The sequence below is a fragment of the Podarcis pityusensis genome (assembly GCF_964106645.2).
Source record: "Podarcis pityusensis genome assembly, chromosome: 5".
Lineage (NCBI taxonomy): Eukaryota > Metazoa > Chordata > Lepidosauria > Squamata > Lacertidae > Podarcis > Podarcis pityusensis.
Genome location: NC_138032.1, coordinates 27,050,374 through 27,070,668, shown reverse-complemented (window position 1 = coordinate 27,070,668; position 20,295 = coordinate 27,050,374). Strand labels below are relative to the sequence as shown.

At 41.1% G+C, this 20,295-nt stretch overlaps 1 protein-coding gene across 1 annotated transcript in view; it reads right to left on the bottom strand.

Moving 5' to 3' along the window:
• SLC9A9 (solute carrier family 9 member A9) overlaps positions 1-20,295 on the bottom strand; it is a 255,385-nt gene that overhangs the window by 43,259 nt on the left and 191,831 nt on the right. Inside the window, exons 13-14 of the mRNA XM_081008377.1 lie at positions 15,660-15,708; positions 9,984-10,063 (exon numbers count right to left, since the gene is read on the bottom strand). Of these exons, the coding sequence (XP_080864503.1) occupies positions 9,984-10,063; positions 15,660-15,708 (129 nt within the window). The remainder of the gene's footprint in view (positions 1-9,983; positions 10,064-15,659; positions 15,709-20,295) is intronic.

Here is a 20,295-nt window from a genome sequence, read left to right as displayed (position 1 = left end):
GAGACTACATGGGACACAAGACAGCAAAAGTAGGGGCAAGTGAAAAAGAATTGAAGTGATGAGAGGAGCCCTGAGCTTGCACTCATGACATGAGTTTGCCCTGAGTGAGAGATTCACCAGTTTTCTCTGAGAAATAATAGAAACTGGTGCTTTGAAGACATTTGTGACCCTCAATGTAAGAAAAAACAGTGGTTGCAAGAAAAACCACTCATGGAAATTTTTTTCTGGAAATTTTTGAGAGGCCATTTGTGCATAAAATACACCTACTGTCCATCCACTGTCTATTTGTGTTAGAATACTGAAGAGCAGAGGGGGAAAAAATCCAGAAATCTAATTATCCAAAAGGGTAATATTATATTTTTTGAAAGATCAGCTTGCACCTTGACAACACTTAGAAAAATAATTTAGGGAACACTTTTGTCATTCCTAGCACGTGTTCATTTTTTTTCATATTTGCATGAAAGACCAAAAGGCTCCGAGTAGCTCTCTGTTCTGCTGCATAAATAATACATACTTTAAACTCATTTATACAGATTAGTTTTCCTCTTTCAGGAAGGTACAACACTAAGTGCTGCCCACACACTGTATAGGCCAGAACAGCTTCTCTAATACTTTATTTAATTAAGAGCTGCCATGGAAATTGGAAAGAGGCAAAACAAGTTAAATGACAGCGGCACCCTCAGGATGGGGTAGCGTTGTCTACGAAGCTATCATAAATTTGATAAAATTCACAATGTGGTGCCTGTTTATACATTTATTATTTGACAGGCAAGGCTGCAATGGACATAACAATGGATGACTTTGCATTTAACTCATCAAAGCTATGATGACCTCACTGCCCTTGCTACATTTGAACATATTTCCTATAAATGTCAGATTCACATGGGTATCTATTTTGACATCCAGATGGCTTACATCGGCTAGTATTTAAAATTTAAGATGGCTATACTGATGTCTTTTGCATCCTTAACATGAGCTGATTGGGTTTTTTTGTTGGGTTTTGTTCCCCGTTTACTTTTCTTTCTTCTTTTTTCATTTTCTTGTTCCTTTCTTTAAGTTGCTACAGTATTTTTTAAAAATAAACACAAAACAAAGAGTTCACTTTATTTGGCGGGAGTGGGGAAGCGGGTTTGTTCTGAAAGAGCAGGAAATCAACATTAATTGTGCAACCTTGATTTGCAGGTATGTGATTGAATCACACCTGAAAATAGTGACTGTCTGGAAATGGCCTAAAGTGTCAGACTGAGAGGCAAATCATTGTTGTCCTTTGACATTCTCAGTTATTCTCAATAAGCCTAGGTTCCTTTCGCATGTGGCTTCTAGGGGAATTCCGCTGTAATTTACACAAATAATGAGGTCCTTATTAGGAAGTGTTAGCAATTTCCTGCCTAGGTAGGCTTTTAATTAGCAGCGTTGTATGGAAATTGTTTCTTTTCAACCAATAGGAGTGGCACTAGAAAAGCAAAGTGTTCTGAGCATTATGAGAAAATGACGTAAAAAGGAAACAGTTTAAGATAAGCAGGTAAAGAAGCTATTTAAAATACTTCAGACACAACAAAAGGCAAAGTTTTGCATATTCAGTGTTGTAAGTGAAATAATAAGATACCTGAAAGAAAATTCTTAAGCATGGTTTATTAAGCTGAGGTTCTGAGCTTTCAATACTGTTATATCATATTTAACTCTCTTGGGTGCTGTTAAGTATTGTCAGCCAACAAACCATAATTTCATGCTTGAGTGGACTAATTCAAGTCTACGCTTCTTGCTTCTTTGTAAATACAACAGCATTATACTACTATAGTCGATGGAGAAACAAAACAAAGCAAGCAAGCTTTTGATGTAAAAAAATTCTTCTTTTGGAAAGCAATGAACTATGTTGTTAAATGGATGCCTTAATTGGACTTAGACCTTCTTCCAAGACCTTAAGTGTATTTATTTTCATTTGTACTCAGAGCCATTTCATATGCACTGCGTAATTATTATAATTTATAAGACATTATTCATTCATTACCTAGAGCATGTGGGAGTTTTGTATACTACTTCTTTTTAATTTCTGTGCTAGGCATTATTTTCTCTCCCATTTAGTTTGAAGCTGTTCTGTTAGTTTGGTTTATTTGCATTGTTTTATACAAATGTATAGACATTTTCATATTTATTTATTGATATGTTTTCAATATTATAATTTATAAATATTATTGTAAATAATGGTTTTATCTATTTATAAATGTTACATATATGTGTGTGTGTATAGCTACTGGCATAATTTCATAGAAAAGAGGCAAAAGAATAACAAATGATGATTCAATCATTTGTTCCTCAGAACACAGATTATTTTTCCCAAGATATGTGGATAATTTTGGCATCTTTTTGGGGGCTATTCACAGTGCGGAAGCAGAAACTGCCTTTGGAAATTGGAGAAAGGAAGGAGATATTTAGGAGAAACTGATGGGATTGCAGAGGTTTGGCGCATACCTTAACAGGGTTACAAGATAGCTGAGTGGATATGTCTTTGCTTGCTCTGTACAGCTTTTATTAAGATTTAAACAAAATAGCTAAATAACACATCTAAAGAAGGCCACAGCTAGTAGGAAACACATTAAAAAAGACTCAATCCATCCATCCATCCATCCATCCATCCATCCATCCATCAATCGTAACAAAAGCAGCAATCCTATACACACATCCAAATCAACTTGCATAGATTAAGTTGTGCATACTATTTAAATCAATGGAATTACAAGCAAAGATCACCAGTGTCGAAGCAATGATTCTTCAACATCAACTTTGTCGAACTGGTCATGTTGTTCAGATGCCAGATTAGCGTCTTCCGAAGCAACTACTCTTTTCCAAACTTAAAAATGGAAAGCGTAATGTTGGTGGTCAACAAAAGAGCTTTAAAGACTCTCTCAAGGCAAATCTTAAAAAATGTAGTATTAACACCAACAATTGGGAAACACTGGCCTGTGAGCGCTCCAATTGGAGAACAGCCTTTACCAAAGGTGTCATGGTCTTTGAAGACGCTCAAATTCAGGACAAAATGGAGAAATGTGCTAAGAGGAAGGCACGTTTGGCAAACCCTCACCGTGATCAACTCCTGCAAGGAAACCTATGTCCCCACTGTGGAATGACGTGTGGATTCAGAATTGGCCTCCACAGTCTCTTACGGACTCATTGCTAAAACCCTGTTTAGGAAGACAATCTTACTCGGCTACGAGTGATCACCAAAGAAGAAGAAGAAAGACTATTTGAATCAACGGAATTATTTAATGATGCAGTATAATTTATACGAAATATAATTATTAGGGAAACATATTATTTAAACCATTTATATACCGCTTAACTATAATTGTCTCTAGCTGTTGTACATAAAATATAATGCAGGTAAAAGGTAAAAGAAAATGGTGAGAACTATAAAATCAGACTACAATTAAAATGCCTGCTGGAATAAAAGAAAGTCTTCCAGTCAGTGCTGGAAGTTCAGCAAGGAGGGCATTTGTCTGACCTCAACTGCAAGGGAGTTCAGTAAATTAAGGCCCACAATACTGAACACATGGCTCATGGTGGTTCCAAGCCATGGGGAGCTGTTAACAGTGACTCCCTTGAAGACCTCCATAACTGGGCAGGGATACTGTATGGATTAGGTGATGCTTGACCCAAGTTGTTAAGGCCCATGTAAATTAATACAAAAACCTTGAACCTGGTCTGGTAGCTCATGAACAGCCAGTCCAAGTTTTTGAAGACCAGAGATACATTCTAGTGATAGTCTGCCTCCATCAACTGTCTGCCCCCGTCAGCTACAGCATTTTGCACCAGTTGCAGCCTCTGAGGCCCAAGAGTAGCTCCACATAAAGCACATTGTAGTAATCGAGCCTTGAGGTTACCAATGCCTGACTCATCATGGCCAGACTATACCTGCCTGAGAAGGGCTGTAGTTGATGTACCAGCCGTAGCTGCTAAAAGGCACTCCTGCATTGCTGGGGAAACCCAGCCAGATGGGCAGGGTATAAATAAATTCTTCTTCTTCTTCTTCTTCAAGAGTGCTGTAATATTATTCTGCTCAAGAAAATAGAAGTTTGTGACTGTATTTTTGGTAAATCTTGATGTAACTTTCCCGCAGGGCCAGAAAAATAAATCGTGTGAAAGTGTATTCATCGTAACATAGTTCATATTGTCAGGAAGTAATAATGAAGGCTCAGTTGTCCTTTCCCACCTGCACTGTGCCTTCATTGCCTATTCTTTGCTTGGAGTGTAGAATTTATTTAGAATCCTATAAAGTTTTTTCCATGTGAACCTTTACTTATTACTTCAAAGGCTGAAGCACGCATAGTGCTATGAAATCTTTAAAGGAGAAAGATCATGAAATGTCACTGTGGTGCCTCTGTGATGAGCAAAGCAAAAGCCTTCCCTCAGACAACATTCACTTTAGGAAGAGTTTAATTTTGATGCTATTTCATATAGTCTTAAAAGGGAAGACATTAGAGGAAGAAGAATCCTATTAGATTACGCCAGACTTGATCAGTTCAAGTAATTGTCTACTGCTGTATAAAATCTACATTTAAATGCATAAATCCCTGTTTCCCTTGGAAGCTTTTAACACAATTTATCCCACTAGCCTAGCTGAAAGATTTCCTTGCAATTAAATTTGAATGTTGACTTTTAAAATTACTTTTCCTTCTTCTTAGGTATTTCACCCTGTAGCGTTCCAGTGATTTCTCTCTTCCTATTGTCATCCCCACTTTTCTATAGATTGGGGTGGGGAGCCTTTTTCAGCTCAAGGCTTGCATTTCCTCAAGTGGTAGGTAGAGCCAGAGTTAAATAGATGTGGCTTTTAATTTGGAACAGTGGGCTATATTGCAGACATACAAAAGCCAGAGGTGTTCTCTCTCTCTCTCTCTCTCTCTCTCTCTCTCTCTCTCTCCCTCTCCTTTATTCAGGCAATTAATTGGCATTTTCCCAGTTCAAGGACACATTCCAGCCAGTCTAAACACTTGGTATGCAGGAATGCCAGTGAGCAGGCCCTGCTACACCACCATCCCAAGCAGGGAACTGATCCATGTCCCAGACTTTCTGAGGAGCCCAAGGAATCACTGGCAACCCTCCCCTCCAGGACTCTAGCCAAATGTCTGTGGGTAAGAAAGTGCTGTTGCTGCGCTATCAGAGCCCAGCAATTAAAAAGGAATGTGAATTCAGTGGGGTAATGTTACCGGCTGATTGGATGCAGTTAGGATGGATGGGTACAGGTTGTTTCCTCTTTGCTGAGTGTCAGGAGTGCCTGCAGGAGCCAGGCCCTGTGACCGGTAGGGCTTCACAGGACTGGGGCTTTCCTAAGTTTGTTCTGAAGAGGCAAGGCATGGCCACACAGGTGAGGCCAATTGGTAACTCACCGCACCTGGTGGCACGAGCCGGGAAGGGATATAAGGTCAGCATTTCCCTTTGGCTCTTTGCCACAGCAACACGCTTCCTGCCTTGGGCTTCTTGACTCCTTGTTTCCTGATCCTCGGACCCTTGGCTTCCTGACTCCTTGCTTCTTGAGCCTCAGACCCTTGACTCCTGGTTTCCTGACCCTTGGCTTCTTGACTCCCGGCTCTTGGACCCTTGGCTTCCTGACTCTTTGCTTCCGGACTTCTGTTCCTCCCACCCCGCCATCTTGGCCCTGGTCCCGACATCCTCTGCCAGGACTTCAACCGCCCATAAACCTGGACCTTGACACTGAGGCAATGAAGGGGATGCTTGAGATTTCAGCTGAGTAAGGCCACTGGGACCTGCTCTTCTTTCACCTCTCCACACTGTGGCAACCTTCCTCTTCTCCCTTTCCTTTCAAGACCCCAGCCTGTTTCACAGCTGGGTTGACATCTTCATCAAACTATCTTCTACTACTCCAACGTCTTGTTCCTGGAGCCCAAGAGTGTATACGTGAAATTAAGATTTATTTATTTTTGCCCCAACATGCATCACTTTACACTTGTTTACACTGAATTTCATTTGCCACTTTACTACCCATTCACTTAGTTTGAAGTGGTCCCTGGGGAGCTCTTTTTGTTGCGATGATCGTGAACAATTTAATACCATCAGCAAACATGGCCACCTCATGGCTCACTCCTAACTATTGATAGTTTATGAGTTAAAAAGCACAGGTCCCAATACCAATCGTTGGGGCACTCAACTTTCTACCCCTCTCCATTCATTTATTCCTGCTCTTTGCTTTCTGCAACTTAACCAATTTTTCTCCTCTTATTCCTCGACTGCTAAGATTACTCAGGAGTCTTTGATGAGGTATTCTGCTGAAAGCTTTTTGAAAGTCCAAATGCACTATGTCAACCAGATGATTTCTATCTATGTGCTTGTTGAGACCCTCAAAGAAATCTAGGTTCATGAGATAGGACTTGCCCTTGCAGAAGCCATGCTGGCTCAGCTTCACTGAGGCTTGTTCTTCTATATACTTGGTTATTTCAACTTTAACAATACTTTCCACCAGTTTTCTGGGGACAGACGTTCAGCTAATGCACACTGGATTTAAATGGGTTTTCCAGAATATATTTTATAGAGCAGCAACTGGTAGCCCTGAATAAAAAGTGCTCTCTTAAATAGTGCCATTTCCCTCCTTTTTGAACCCAAAATTGAAGCATCTGTCGCAATGGGAGTTGAAAGCAGGCTATTCTGAAGGCTGGAGCATGTGCCATTGCACGACCCCCTTTCTTTGTCATAATGGCCTTGCAGCAAATTGAGCAAAATTATGCTTAGACAGCTTCTTGATGTCCTTGATGTCTCATAATTCTGCCCATTTCATTTCTTTCTCTAGTCTTACAAATGTGTACTTCATGTGGCTTAGTCACATTTCAATTGCCTTTGTTCAACATATTTGTGCTATTGCTGTTACATTGGTCTGTACCTGCATGCATGTCCTATTCCCCATGAGGCTATTTTTCCATTCAAGGCAGAATAATATTACTATCAGTTGCAAAGTCTGTAAAGTGGTTTTAAAGTGGATCTTACTTCAAAGCTGCTGAGACTGAAATTAGAGGAGCCATCATTTCCCACTCCTGAATTGTTGATAAACCATCTTCTGTCTCTTTCAAAGTAGTTGTCCATAGGATGACAGTGACAGCCTGTGATAAAGGGCAGATTCAGCTCAAGATCTTAAGAAGAAATTCTCTTTGATTGTCAGCTCTTCCTCCACTGCAATGCAAGAGCTTTGCTTTTGGTGAGCAAAGTAAAGGATTTTTTTCTCTCCTGCAAGCTACAGTGCAAGACATACCTTCTGCAGACAGTGCTTATGCTTCCCCCCCCCCCCATTGAAACACCAAGAAGTCATACCACCTACCTCTTCTCTATTGGATGTGGTTTCTGCTACAACATGACCCTTCCCTTCCTTGCACCATCTTCTGTACTCTTCTCATAAAGCCCTGTCCTCTCCCTTCACATTTCTATCTCAGTGACAGCATCTTCATAAGATAGCTACTGGGCTCTATCAGTCTTCCACTGGAGTTCTGCATGGTAAACAGCACATCAAATGTGACAGGGAGATGCCTATCCCTCAAACACAGTCAGGAAGATGTTCTTGGGAGCTGTATTTGTCTGTGGCTATGCTCAGTGATGCTACACTCCCTCATGTGTTTAATGTATGAAATCCCATTTGAAGCCCAGTGAAAGATGCTACCTAAAATATGAAAAACACCTCAGATTAGACAAATTAATGGTAGGATATTTAGCATTTCCCCCCTAGACTTTCATAAGAGTTGGCTGTTCTCTTATACTACAAAAGCAGTGACATATGGCAGGCTGGAAAAAATTACCCAGGTTTGCAGCTTAATCCAGGCATGTGACTTCCTTCTGCCCATTTTAAGCATTGCTCGGAAGAAGAAGCCAGAACCCCCTCAGGAACAATCAATTAAGCATTTATATTAGAGATTCAACTGCCCCTTCTCCAACTCTCATCCATTCCTCTTCAAAATTTTTACTTCATTTGACATTTGCCTAAAGTATGAACTTGCTCACTGCTCTTAACTCTTCCTATACATCTAACACTTTTCCTCTTCTCCCTGTTTCCTGTTTCTCAGGCACACCCTGCTGCCTTGTCTCCTTCCCTCACAAAATGTAGTATTTTATTTAATTATAAGAATATTGATTAACCACCAGCTCGTAAGATAATAATGCTATGTACGATAAAATCCTTCAAACACCATTAAATGAGAAAATCATACGGTACAGAACAAATGACCATCACTGAATTAAATCAGTTCTTTAGAAACGTTTTCAGCAGCTGATGAAATATCAGAATTGCAGGTGCCTGTCTGATTTAACTAGTACTAGTTCAGTTGGGCTGTAAGTCAGGATGGAGAATGAGCAGATTGGGAAACACTTTGTAACTGTTATGTACTGAGTTGAATAGGATCCAAAATGCAGCAGTCTGATTGGTCCTAGAACAATAGGATCCAAAATGCAGCAGTCTGATTGGTCCTAGAACAATGCAGCAGTATGCTTGGTCCATGGGAGCCACCCAATCCAGCTCCAGGTGGAAGTGAATCCACAACCTGATTGGCCTACAGGAGAATCCTGGAATTAGCCAATCATGTGCAGCCCATTGTGTAAATAATGTATATAAAGCAGATATTGTGGGGTAACTTCCATTCCTCCTCACCGCTATGAGCTGAATAAAGAGCATGAAATCCACTCTCGACTCGGAGTATATTTCAGTAACCCTTTCCCTTTAATATCTCAAAAGCCATCTCACTAAGCTGTCTTTTCACCTGCGGGGGGAAAGAAGATGCTGGGATACTGTGTATTTTCTGCTGAGAGTGGAAAGTACAGTGTTCTGTACGTTTTTCCTCACCAAACAAAAATGAAACTTAGAGTGATTTGGAGTTGGAAGAGAGAGCCTTAAGCTGCCTCCATGGCCAACCTTCCTTCACATTGACTTAGGCAATTTTTTAAAAAGTGGATAGAAGTAAATAATTCCACCCAATGTATAGTCTGAGCCTCACTTTCTAACCCTCATTTTCCCCTCTTTTCCTGCATCTATTGGTGTACAGTATATTGCTTATAACCTTTAAGATGTCCATAGTCACAGACTTTTCTTTCTGAAGAAGAAATGGCATCAGCATGTTTCTAAAGCCTGCTCTGATGCCACTTGGCATTAATTTTTAAACACCTTTTTCTTTTATACTGCAGTGCAAATTGAATTTTTAGCTGCGCCCGGGGAAAAAAAATGGTAGAACACTATATCTGAAATCTTATTTACTCACAGTTTTCATATGAGTATCTTTCCATATCATGACTTCAATAACGGATTTTCAAAGGGAAAAGTAATTATCTACTGTGGGAAGCAATAAAAGTTAGAGCTGCCTGTAAAAAAAATCAAAAAATCTGTTGAGGATATATTGGATTTGAAGGGAACAGACAACATGGAGCCTTCCAGATGTTGTTGAACTCCAGTTCCCATCAGCCATAGTCAAGATGACCACTGGTCAGGAATGATGGGTCTTCAATCCCTATTCCACTGATGGAAGGCCACGGGATACCAAATGGATACAAGCTGTTATTCAGGTCCCGTCCCCACCCCAGAAAGTCACCTTGTGGACTTGTATATGTAAAAAATTAAAAAGCAGGATAGTAAGTGTCACAAGTAAATAAACAACTATTTTATTTCCAAGAGCTTCAGAATTATTGTTGGCACCTGTCTGTCACGAGAGACAATGGAGTCATAATTTGTCATATACACCGAATATGCCTTTATTGAGGTAAGGTGTACTGAGAATTGTTCAATCTTAGTCTCTAGAAATGTTTTAAAACAGTGTTTCTCTATCTCAGGACTTACCTTAAACTCCCTGCCACTATTTCCCCCCAGTAGCAACAATATGATTCAATTTCACACTGTACTTAAAAATTAAAGGAAATTCCAGTTGCCTTGCTAAATTTATCTAAATTATTTTCACCTTTAATGAAATTATTTTCCATAAATTATTAGTACTAGCATGATAAAAGGATACTTGTGGTCAAAACCATACCATATTCTGAAGAGCCAAGCGCTTTCTGCTTTGGTTGTGTTTCTTTCCAGGTTATTTGCAGCCTGCAATAATATATTTTTGGAAAAAGTTTTTTTTAAAAAAACACACCTGCAGATGTTTTATAAGCAGCAGCTAAGCTAAATTAAAAATGTAAGCCATTTTAAACACATTTCAGTTCACCATTTATATCTTAAACTAAGCAGATTAACTATTAAGAAGGGCTCAGAAACAGATTTTTTTTTTAAAAAAAAACAGCAACTAAAATCGCTTACCATTAAGAGACCAGCTACCACTTAGGTTGCAATCCTGACCTCCCTTACCTGGGAGTAAGACCCATTGAATTCAATAGGACTTACTTCTGAGTAGACATTGTTAGGATCCTACTGTTAGTTACAAAGTATACTTATATCCCACCTCCCCCTGCACCATGGAATTGAATGATTCATATATGGAGTTTCCAGGGAGGTCTTCCATTCAGGTACTGAGCAGACCCAGATCTGCTTAACTTCACCAGCCATCTTGGGAAGGGGCATGGCTCAGTGGTAGAGCATCTGCTTTGCATACAGAAGGTCCCAGGTTCAATCCCTTGAGTCTCAAGGTAGCGTGAGGAGAAAACTCTGTCTGAAACCCTGGAGAGCGGCTGCCAGCCAGTGTATATCAGGTAATAACCAGATGTTATTGAGCTAGATGGACCAGTGTATAAGGCACCTTCCTGTGTGCAGCTCCCATCAAGTTCATTGGGATCTACCTGCAGGAGAACTGTCTGGAGGCTTGTGGCCAAAGTTTGGGTATTACGAATCAATAGTGGACTAACAGTGAAATCCTATCTCTTGAGTCACACCTGCTCAGAATGCAAGTGTTGGGCTGCCATATTTCAAAAAGTGAAAATCCAGACACAAAAGCTGTTGAGCTTTTAAAAAGGAAATATACACCCGTGTCGCCATACGTCCGAATCCCAGCTATGTATGGGGAATTACAGATATATGGGAATCCCAACTGGCACAAAGGGAGCACTTTCCACAAATGTTCCCTAGCCATAGAGGAGAGGATGGTAAAAGCACGGAGGAATAAATACCACACCAACCATCAAGGGACCCAACCATCGTGACTAGTATCTATTGATGTTTTATTGACCTTCTTGTAATTTGTTAGCTGTATGTTTCAATGAGCAGTCTATAATCATTTAAATAATTAAAGTCGTTACTGATAGCCTTATCTTCTATGAAGTTGGCTGTTTCCAAGGCCTAGGGTTGCCATACATATGGAATTTCCCAGATATATCCGGAATACTGCATTTGGAAGCAGAGTCCAGATGGAAATCGCTGAAATGTCTTGGAAAATCTGGATGTATAGCAACCTATGTCGGCAGTGTTGTTTTTGGTGATTTTTCTTAAAAATATCTCAAAGCTCAACAACTTTGCTCAAATATGGCAATCCTACCAATGCCACCATAGTGAGACTACTAGATTGACCTATAAAATAAATTTAACTTCTTTTTTGTTTACCCGTCTTCTCCTGCAGTGATGTAGGATTTTAATCTTTGGGTATGGATCTGTTTTTGAGCAAATTGGATCATGCGCCATATTTTTCTTTGCTGCATCAGTACTCACATAGAATAACTCAGCATTTATTTTTATTAATGATTCATTTTTTTAAAAAAAGCTGCTGAGGGACACTGTATTCTGTGATCAATAAAAACAGTATTTCTTCTCCATTGCTGTGGTGGGAATACTTTCTATTTTGCTCCTGCCAAGCTTAGATGTCATTTGATTTTATTTCATTTTATTTTTGTTTATAGCTTACAAAAAGGTCATTGCTATGGGGATCATAATCTTCCAATAATTATGACATGTTTCCTTCCTCCTGTCCACCTTCTCATGCCATGTGAGAAAACCAACACTGGAATTAGTTTCTAAGATTTTATTCATTGATTTCAAATGCACTCTGTTGTTTTACAAGATGACTGGGGAGCATTGTCCTGTAGTGCACCCCGTGGAAATGTCTCTGTAGCTTTGAATGATATACTACACATACAGCTCAATTGGTTAGAGCGTGGTACCACTGGTTGCAGGTTTGATCCCTGCATAGTCCTGACTAGATGATCCTCAAGGTTCCTTCCAACTCTACAATTCTATGATTCTATATATAATCCCGAACAAAGTGGCTAGTTGTTGCTGGAGATGTCTCCTGTTCTGCACTGCATCTCCTGGCCCCCCCTTCCTGTACATAGGAAGGGACTAGAATATGTATGTATTAATGAATAAAGCATTTGTTTATTCATTTAGTGTCTGTCTGCTGTCACGTGAAGTTCTCTGTATAGGAGTTCTTTGAGTTTTCCAAGAAATATTAGATGTGATTCAAGACCGTCTCAAATGGGACACTTTCCTGGAGGTGTGAGTATATCATACACAGTGTCCCCAAACTTATTTTGGGATGCACACCCCAAATTCCTTATTATTTTGGCTATTATATTATATTCTTATATTGACTATTATTGAAACACCCCAGACCATATAGGGTTGTATTCAACACTACTGCTCCACATGTGTCACTGACTTTCGCTTGTGCAACCGAATGTCCTCCTCCTCTCCCATGTAGTTCCTTGAGCATCTGCAAAATCTGCTCCAGAGAGTGGGGGGACAACGATAACGATAACCAGTTTTAATATAATAAAGGAGTTTAAAATACCAAATAATCTTCATTAAGTTAGCCAGCTCTCCCCTGGGACTTGACAAGAGGCCCAGAGTGTTCTTCCAAAACACCTGAACAAAATATGTACTATAAAAAGTGTCTCCAAGGAGATGCACTTACAAGCCAAATGAATGACTCTTACAAAATATACTTGTTTATCGTAAGGAAGAAATTAGATTTCATTTTTTTCCTAACAGCAACAACACCAGAGTTCTATAAGAGAGCATGTAGCCCTTCCTAATGTCCATGGAAATGACATTTATATGAATTTGTTTGGAAATGAAATCCTCACCAGATGTCCTTCTCCATGTGCCCTACCTTTGGGTGGTAGCAGGCAGTGGGATCGTGCAGTCAGGGTGAGATTGTTCACCTGCCTTCTAAACACTGAGCATTGCTGCCAGTTTTGGTGGAGGGGGGTAGGTTGAGGTGCAGTACAGGTACAGCATCAGAAGCATCAGATTGACTCTACACCTATACCTGCACCATGCCTTGTTCCCCATTCTCCTCTCTCTCAAGAACAAGCAGCAGTGCTTGGTGTTCAGAAGGCAGGTGAGCAGCACTGAGCCATCTGCACGGCCTCACTGATCACAACTGTCTTTGGGGATAAGGCAGGTGACTATCAGACAGGGTGGACAGTATCCAATATACACATTGTATCAGCACAAGGATTTCCACTTGCAAAACAGAACTTTCCCCTCCATTCCCTACATAAACCCTGCACTTTCCCCATCTCCACTGGACCCCCTGGGGGCAAGGGGAGAGAAGAGGGAAGGGATGTACAGCCAAAAGTCCTTGCACTGAAGGAATGAGCTAGTTGAATGCTGCCCAGATTCACTGGCTCTCCCATATACAGTAGCCTCTACCCTATAGTGGTGGGCTCCACCCTCTACCTTGGTGCTGACCCCTGACACTAGGCCTGGGTGGTGCCACAATCATGGAACTCACTTGCTAGACATATTTACCTGGTACCATCATCATTGTTTTTAGAAAGCAGGCTGAATTTGTTAGTTAAGATTTAAATGGTGATTAGGATTTATTTATTTTTGGCTGTGATTTTTTTGCTATTTGTATTTTTATTATTACTGCTTTAAGATTTCATGAATACTGTTGCTATTTGCAACCTTTTCTAGTTGTATCTGCAAAGCTTGAGGTCTTCTATGGCGGGCAGACAGGAAATAATTCTTCCTTTTTTTAATTAACTAAATAAATGAGGAAACTTAATGATAACCTTTCCCCCGCTGGTGTACATCAAGGCTAGCTTTGTATTCTAAACATGCTTGAAACACAGCGAAGTGGCTGCATTCAATTATTCCTGAACATTATTGATGGTCTCACAATATTGCATTATGAAAGACTATTAGTGGATGAGTGGAAATAAATGAGCTACGAGTCCGTCGCAGGGCAAGTGATAAATGCACTGGGAAGTGACAGATCTGACGTGGCACAAAAAGTTGTGAATGCTTCGATAAGGATAACGTGATGTAAACTGCAGTGGTTGACTGGTTGGTGCAGGAAGGTTGTGTGCCTGCATTGCTGCCATTTACTAAGAGGAGGGGTGAGACAAGGGGAAGCGCAGCATGCTGTGGGCGCAGTGGCAGGAGCATCAAATTGACTCCACTGCCATGGCTGCTCCCAGTACCCCCACTCTCAGTAAGAGGCTGCGACACTCAGTGTCGGGAAGCCAGGTGCACAACCTTGCCCTGCCAGTATTGTCCCGCCAACCACTGCTGAGTTTAACCATGCCAATGTGAGCCCAGGGGACTATTCTTGACTGCTGGCTACAAGACAGAAGTCCCCACTTCAAGAGAAGGCTCTTGTCGCCTTCCTGAAAGTGACAAAGCAATAGTTTGGAAATGCCCACAACCTTACAAGGGCACTTATATAATCTGTGGAGTGAGGAACCTGTGACCTTTCAGATGTTGTGGGATTCCGACTCCTATCAACTTCTGTCAGCATGGCCAACGGTTGGAGATGAGGAGAGCTGTAGTCCAGCAACATCTGGAAGGCCATTGGTTCCCCACCCCTGCTTTAGAGACTAGCAGCATGATGCTATGGTACCCATGCAAGTAGCACAATAGGCTGATACGGGGGGGGGGGGGGGAGTCTGTGCATCTTACATATGCCTATCTAGCCCTTCCTCTTAATGTGATGCAAGTTATCCATGTTGCCTTGCACAAATGAAGGGGGCCAGATGAAGAAAAGGGAAAGGGGCAAACATGGTTCTGTTGAGCTCTGTGGATAGCTTCCACATGTGGGTACTGCCCATATCATAGGCTTGGATTATGTCAACACATTTAATGTGGCCTGGGCATTCATAGGTCTACTTCGTCAGAAGCATGAAGTGGACAGTTGAGTTGGAATGGTGAAGATGCAAGAAACTGCTATGCAAAGTGAGATTTGCAGAAATGATTGAACACGTGCTAAAAACTAGGGATTGACTCTCCATGCTCAACCTTGCCAGGAACTGCTCAGTTCTCAGAATAGAGTCCACAGACTCCAGAAGAGACAGATGGTATTAAAATATATTCAGACAGTTATGTTAAAATGGCAAATGCACATTTATAATATCCTGACCTAGACTTGGTCCCCGAAGTTCAGAATCTGAATAATATATAATTCCCTGATTTATTCCTGGGGATTAAACTATTTTCTGAAGTGCTTTTATTATGAAAAATGCATCAGATTACAAATGACATTCATTATACCAAAACATAAAGTCTGCTATTCTTCAACATATATTCATGTTCATTGGAAACTCCCCATCAAACTATATTTCATTTTACAGTCTGGGAGCCAATAGAATGCAAGAAGTTCACGTCGGAATATTGTGATTTTGGGGGCAAAAGTGGTCATTTCCCTTGGGGTTCCTGGAAGTTACAGCAGATTTTTTTTTTTTTTAAGTCCGTGAAGCACATGTGTTTGAACACCGATCTCTTTCAAATGTTTCTATTTTAGATTGCAACTTGCCTGAGTAGCAGTTTCTGTCTTCAGATCCTCATCTGGATCGACACCCACCCTGTTTAAAAAAAAAAGCAAGCAAGCAAATGGTGAATACAAGAAAACACCCTAATTGTGAAGCAACTGCTTCTCTGTAAGAGAGCAGATAATATGAAAACAACGTAAAACTAGCAAAATGTTGAGATAAAAAATTTTCAGGAGATGTATCCTCCCAGTCAACTATAATTACATTGCAGATTACATTGCTATTGAAATGGATGTCAATCAACAAGAGTGCAAAACAAGGGCCCAGGCATACCTAGGCTTTGGTGTTTTCTTGCTCTGATGGTCATAATATCAGGCTGCTTTATAGAGTAAGTAAATGATTCCATGAGTCTGGATAACATTCCTTTGGCGCATCAATGTTTTGAAGCATTCAGTCCCCTTTACTTAGACATGCACTAAGATGTTTTGGTGCCTGAGGCAGACGATCCAAAGGGTGTCTCCCATGTTGGTAAAACATGTGATAATGAAATTAAAAATTAATAAACGATGATACACTAAATGATGTCTGTACAAAAAAAATTCGTACTCGAGCTGGATAGCTTCATCTTATTTAATAGAAGGACCAGCAAGGTCTTTACTAAATAATTTGTTTCCCTAATGGCCACTGCTTGGATAAGGTGTTTGTGTGCTGGAATAAACCCTGAATGCACTAACGGACCATTTGACCCTGTAAAGCTTTTGGGTGAGGCAGCCTTGGGTATTGAGCATACCCAGTCAGACATGGTGGAACAAGGATTTATTTTTTACTTTTGCCTAGATCCTTGTTAGGCAAACTCTCCAGAAACACACTTCCTGACAGCATCATTATGCCACAGTGCTAGTAAGGTGTATAACTGACCCAGCAGGTGCAGTCTGTTGCACCTTTGGAAGAACCAAGACTTCAATTCATTTGAGAGGTCCAACCTGCTTAACTATTGGGGTTGGTGGGGTGGAGTTCAGATGATGTCTCATCTTTCAAGGAATGCATGAGGGGAATCATGGGGCCATACTTGCTAGCCCCATACACTGGTATGTTTACAGAGCCGCTTCGCGTGTGGCTGGTGGATTGTGTGGATGGCATGCAAAGTTTTGCCAGGGCCTGTTTCTGCTGCACGTGACCATACCCTTCCTGTCAATGAATGACGGCTGTTTGCGTAAACACCTTTATATTATGCCATGAAGAAATCTGAGTAACAGTAACACCAAAGTTCTTAAGAGAGCTAAATACCCAGAGCAGAACAACATATAGTTAATGTTCTATATGCTTAACTGGACTATTACAAAGCCTTTTACTATGCAGTTCACAACGCATACCGAATAAATACACAAGTATATACAGCAGAACATGGTGCATGGACATTTTCTTTGGTCAAATGCCATGGATAATTTGGGAGAGGAAGGAATGATGTTACTGCTAAGCAATAAGGGTATCTCAAAGAGTAGGCCAAATGCAGAAGGCTTGGCATGGCAGAGACCAGACAACTAGGGTGTGACCTCCCCCTCCATTCGCTCTATATATCACATGAGCATCAAATAATATGCCTGAATCAATCACTGGTTTATGGGGCTGGAAAAAGACACAGGTTCCCCATTCTTGCTCTGTGTTCTTATTCCAGTGTTGGCCTCAGTGGATTTTTTTGCTTCTCTTTTGTGGGTTGAAGTGACAGCTATGATTCGCAATATCAGAAGAAAGAAAGATGTGGTGAAAGTAGGAAGAGATTGTGCAACACAGATATCTGTGACTAGATGCCCCCTAATTTCTGACAAGCTGCCCTTTTTGAGCTGGTCTAGTGAGCTAATGTACAGTGCACTGATGCAGGGGAAATGTATTCTTCGACCAAATGTTTCATTAAGACCACTTTGCAGTTTGCTTAGCGTTTTATCTCTCTATGCATTAACTCCCTGTCAATTATAACAAACCACAACTGCATTTTAAAAATTCCATTTCTACTTTTTGTGGGAATCATTCGATCCATTAAAAAGATTATTTCTTTAATGTTTAGACAATTTATAACCCACTTTTCAATTTATTTAGTTTCTTAGGGTGAAAACAAACAAACTTAAACTAAAATTGAATACAGTTATTATAAAATACAATTATTATGAAATAACTATGACCAATTGAATAAATAAATCAAAAGGAACTAGTAGATAGGATGAAACATACTGTGTAAAATCAATTTGACGGACACTTATATTAAAAAAAAACAGTCTACAAATAAAGGTCTCAAAAGCTCACTTAAGAAAGACATGCTTCCAGATATGGCAGATCTCAGCTGGTAAAGTGTTCCACAGGTACAGACAGGGCTAACAATGAAGAACTTCCTCTAATATTAGAGAAGGATGTTACCTGCAGTGCTTAATTGAGACGGGGTTCTGTCTCTGCAGTATATCTCAGACCAAGGCTGCATAGCAAGAGTATGGAACCTGTGTCTCTCCTCAGTTGCTGAACTACACCATCCCATCATGCTGGCTGGGACTGTTGGGAGCAATGTATGAATGGCCACAAGTTCCCCATCCCTGCTGCATAGAGCTATGAAGTTAAGAAGTAGCATCTTGAGTTCACCCCAGACAGAAGCGCTGACTTGGGCCCCAGACTCTGGGTGCCCAGCAGCGCATGAGATGTGACGTAACATCATGATGTAACATCATATTGTGCTGCTCAGCTCTCTTGCACTGCGGTGGGGCGAGGGTCTCTACCTCCATCATGGGGTCTCTGTTGGGGCCCACTGTGGCCACAGATGTACCCCAGAAGCATGGCTGCAGCGGGCCTCAATAGAGGCCCCATGGCGGAGGCGGAGGCCCCAGCCCAGTAGGCGCCACAGCGCCAGACAGTCAGAGGCAATGGGCAGCAGTGGCAGAGGCCAGGCACCCACAGTGAAAATTTTGTGGGTGCCCACCTGTGACCCCAGAACTCAGCAGTGGTTTGCAACATGGGTGTTATACATTCCCAGAGAAAACAAGAAACTGTTTGTATCATAGCCATAACACTTCAAGACGTGCGCTCAGAATGTTCACTTTATAACTCAATTTTCTGTTTCAAACTTTAGTTATAACTCAAAATCCACATGCTGATTGAGCAAGAAGCATAACGATAGAATTTCCTTAGGTATTATAATCCATTCTTTCAGTTACTAAGGAAGTTCCAGAAATAGTTATCCTATTGATTGTTTTAGATGCCATATCAGCTTAGATCTTTTGAAGTGCATAATGAATGTGGACAGTTTATCCATGGAGAAGTGTCTACTGTTTCACTCGCAGTTATTTCAGTGCGGCTTAGAGATGGAAAACATTTGGCCCTTATACTCCATGTATACCCTAAGGCGGTGCTTTTGTGTAATGAATCTTCAAAAACAGCACATTTCTATCCATCACACTTGCCAAGAGAAGCTTTAAGAGGTAATCATTGTGTGTCCTAAGGGCTCAGAAGCCAAAAAGCACATCTAAAGAAGCCTACATTTGTAATGTTTTGAAGGGCTGAATCAAGGTTTTGAAGGCAGTAACAGCAAAGGAATGATAGGGTAGTCACAAGATCACATGCCTCTGATGAGAGTCAGTTCATCTGCCTGACCACTTGGCTTTGGCGGAGATAGTGGAGAGCCTGGCTATTTTTGATTTGTCTATCATAAGCACAGCCAGCACAGGAAGCTTTTCTAAAGGGGCTTCGGTAATGGCATTCTGTGTCACAAACTCTGACTCCATTTCACTTATTGTCAAGAGCCAATAGGGAAAATGAGCTGAAAGGCATGCATATAATGGTTGTACAAAGCGGCTGATTACATTTGCAGTCCCAAACATAGCATGCTCCCTGTAGACGGATGACTGATGTATTTAAAGGTAAAGGTAAAGGTACCCCTGACCATTAGGTCCAGTCATGACTGACTCTGGGGTTGCGGCACTCATCTTGCTTTAGTGGCTGAGGGAGCCTGTGTATAGCTTCCGGGTCATGTGGCCAGCATGACTAAGCCGCTTCTGGTGAACCAGAGCAGCGCATGGAAATGCCGTTTACCTTCCCGCCGGAGCGGTACCTATTTATCTACTTGCACTTTGATGCACTTTCGAACTGCTAGGTTGGCAGGAGCAGGGACTGAGCAATGGGAGTTCACCCCGACGCGGGGATTTGAACCGCCGACTTTCTGATCAGCAAGTCCTAGGCTCTGTGGTTTAACCCACAGCGCCACCCGCGTCCCTCACTGATGTATTTAGAGGATAACAAATTGACACAGCAACTTTATGGGATTAAAAACTGGCCATAACTTTATTGATTACAGATGTAGGTAGGCTTTGGCTCAGTCATTGGGCATGTATCCAGAATTAGTCTCCTGACTGAAGGTGGAAATTTTGACCAGGGTTGTGCCTGGGTTAAGGACCATCTCAAGATGCAGGTCAACTAAGCTGCCCTATGTCCCAGCTGTGATTGGAAGTTCTATGGCCCACCTGCCCTCGGCTTGGCTTCAGGACAGAAACTTCCACCCATATCCTTTTACCTTGTGACATTGCACCTGAATGGGATCGGGGCAATGCACCAAATCTCCCTACACCCGGAATTAGATTAAAGATTCCACCCAATACTTTATGTGCTGAAAGTTGTGATGATTGCTATGAGGAAGGGAAAATCATC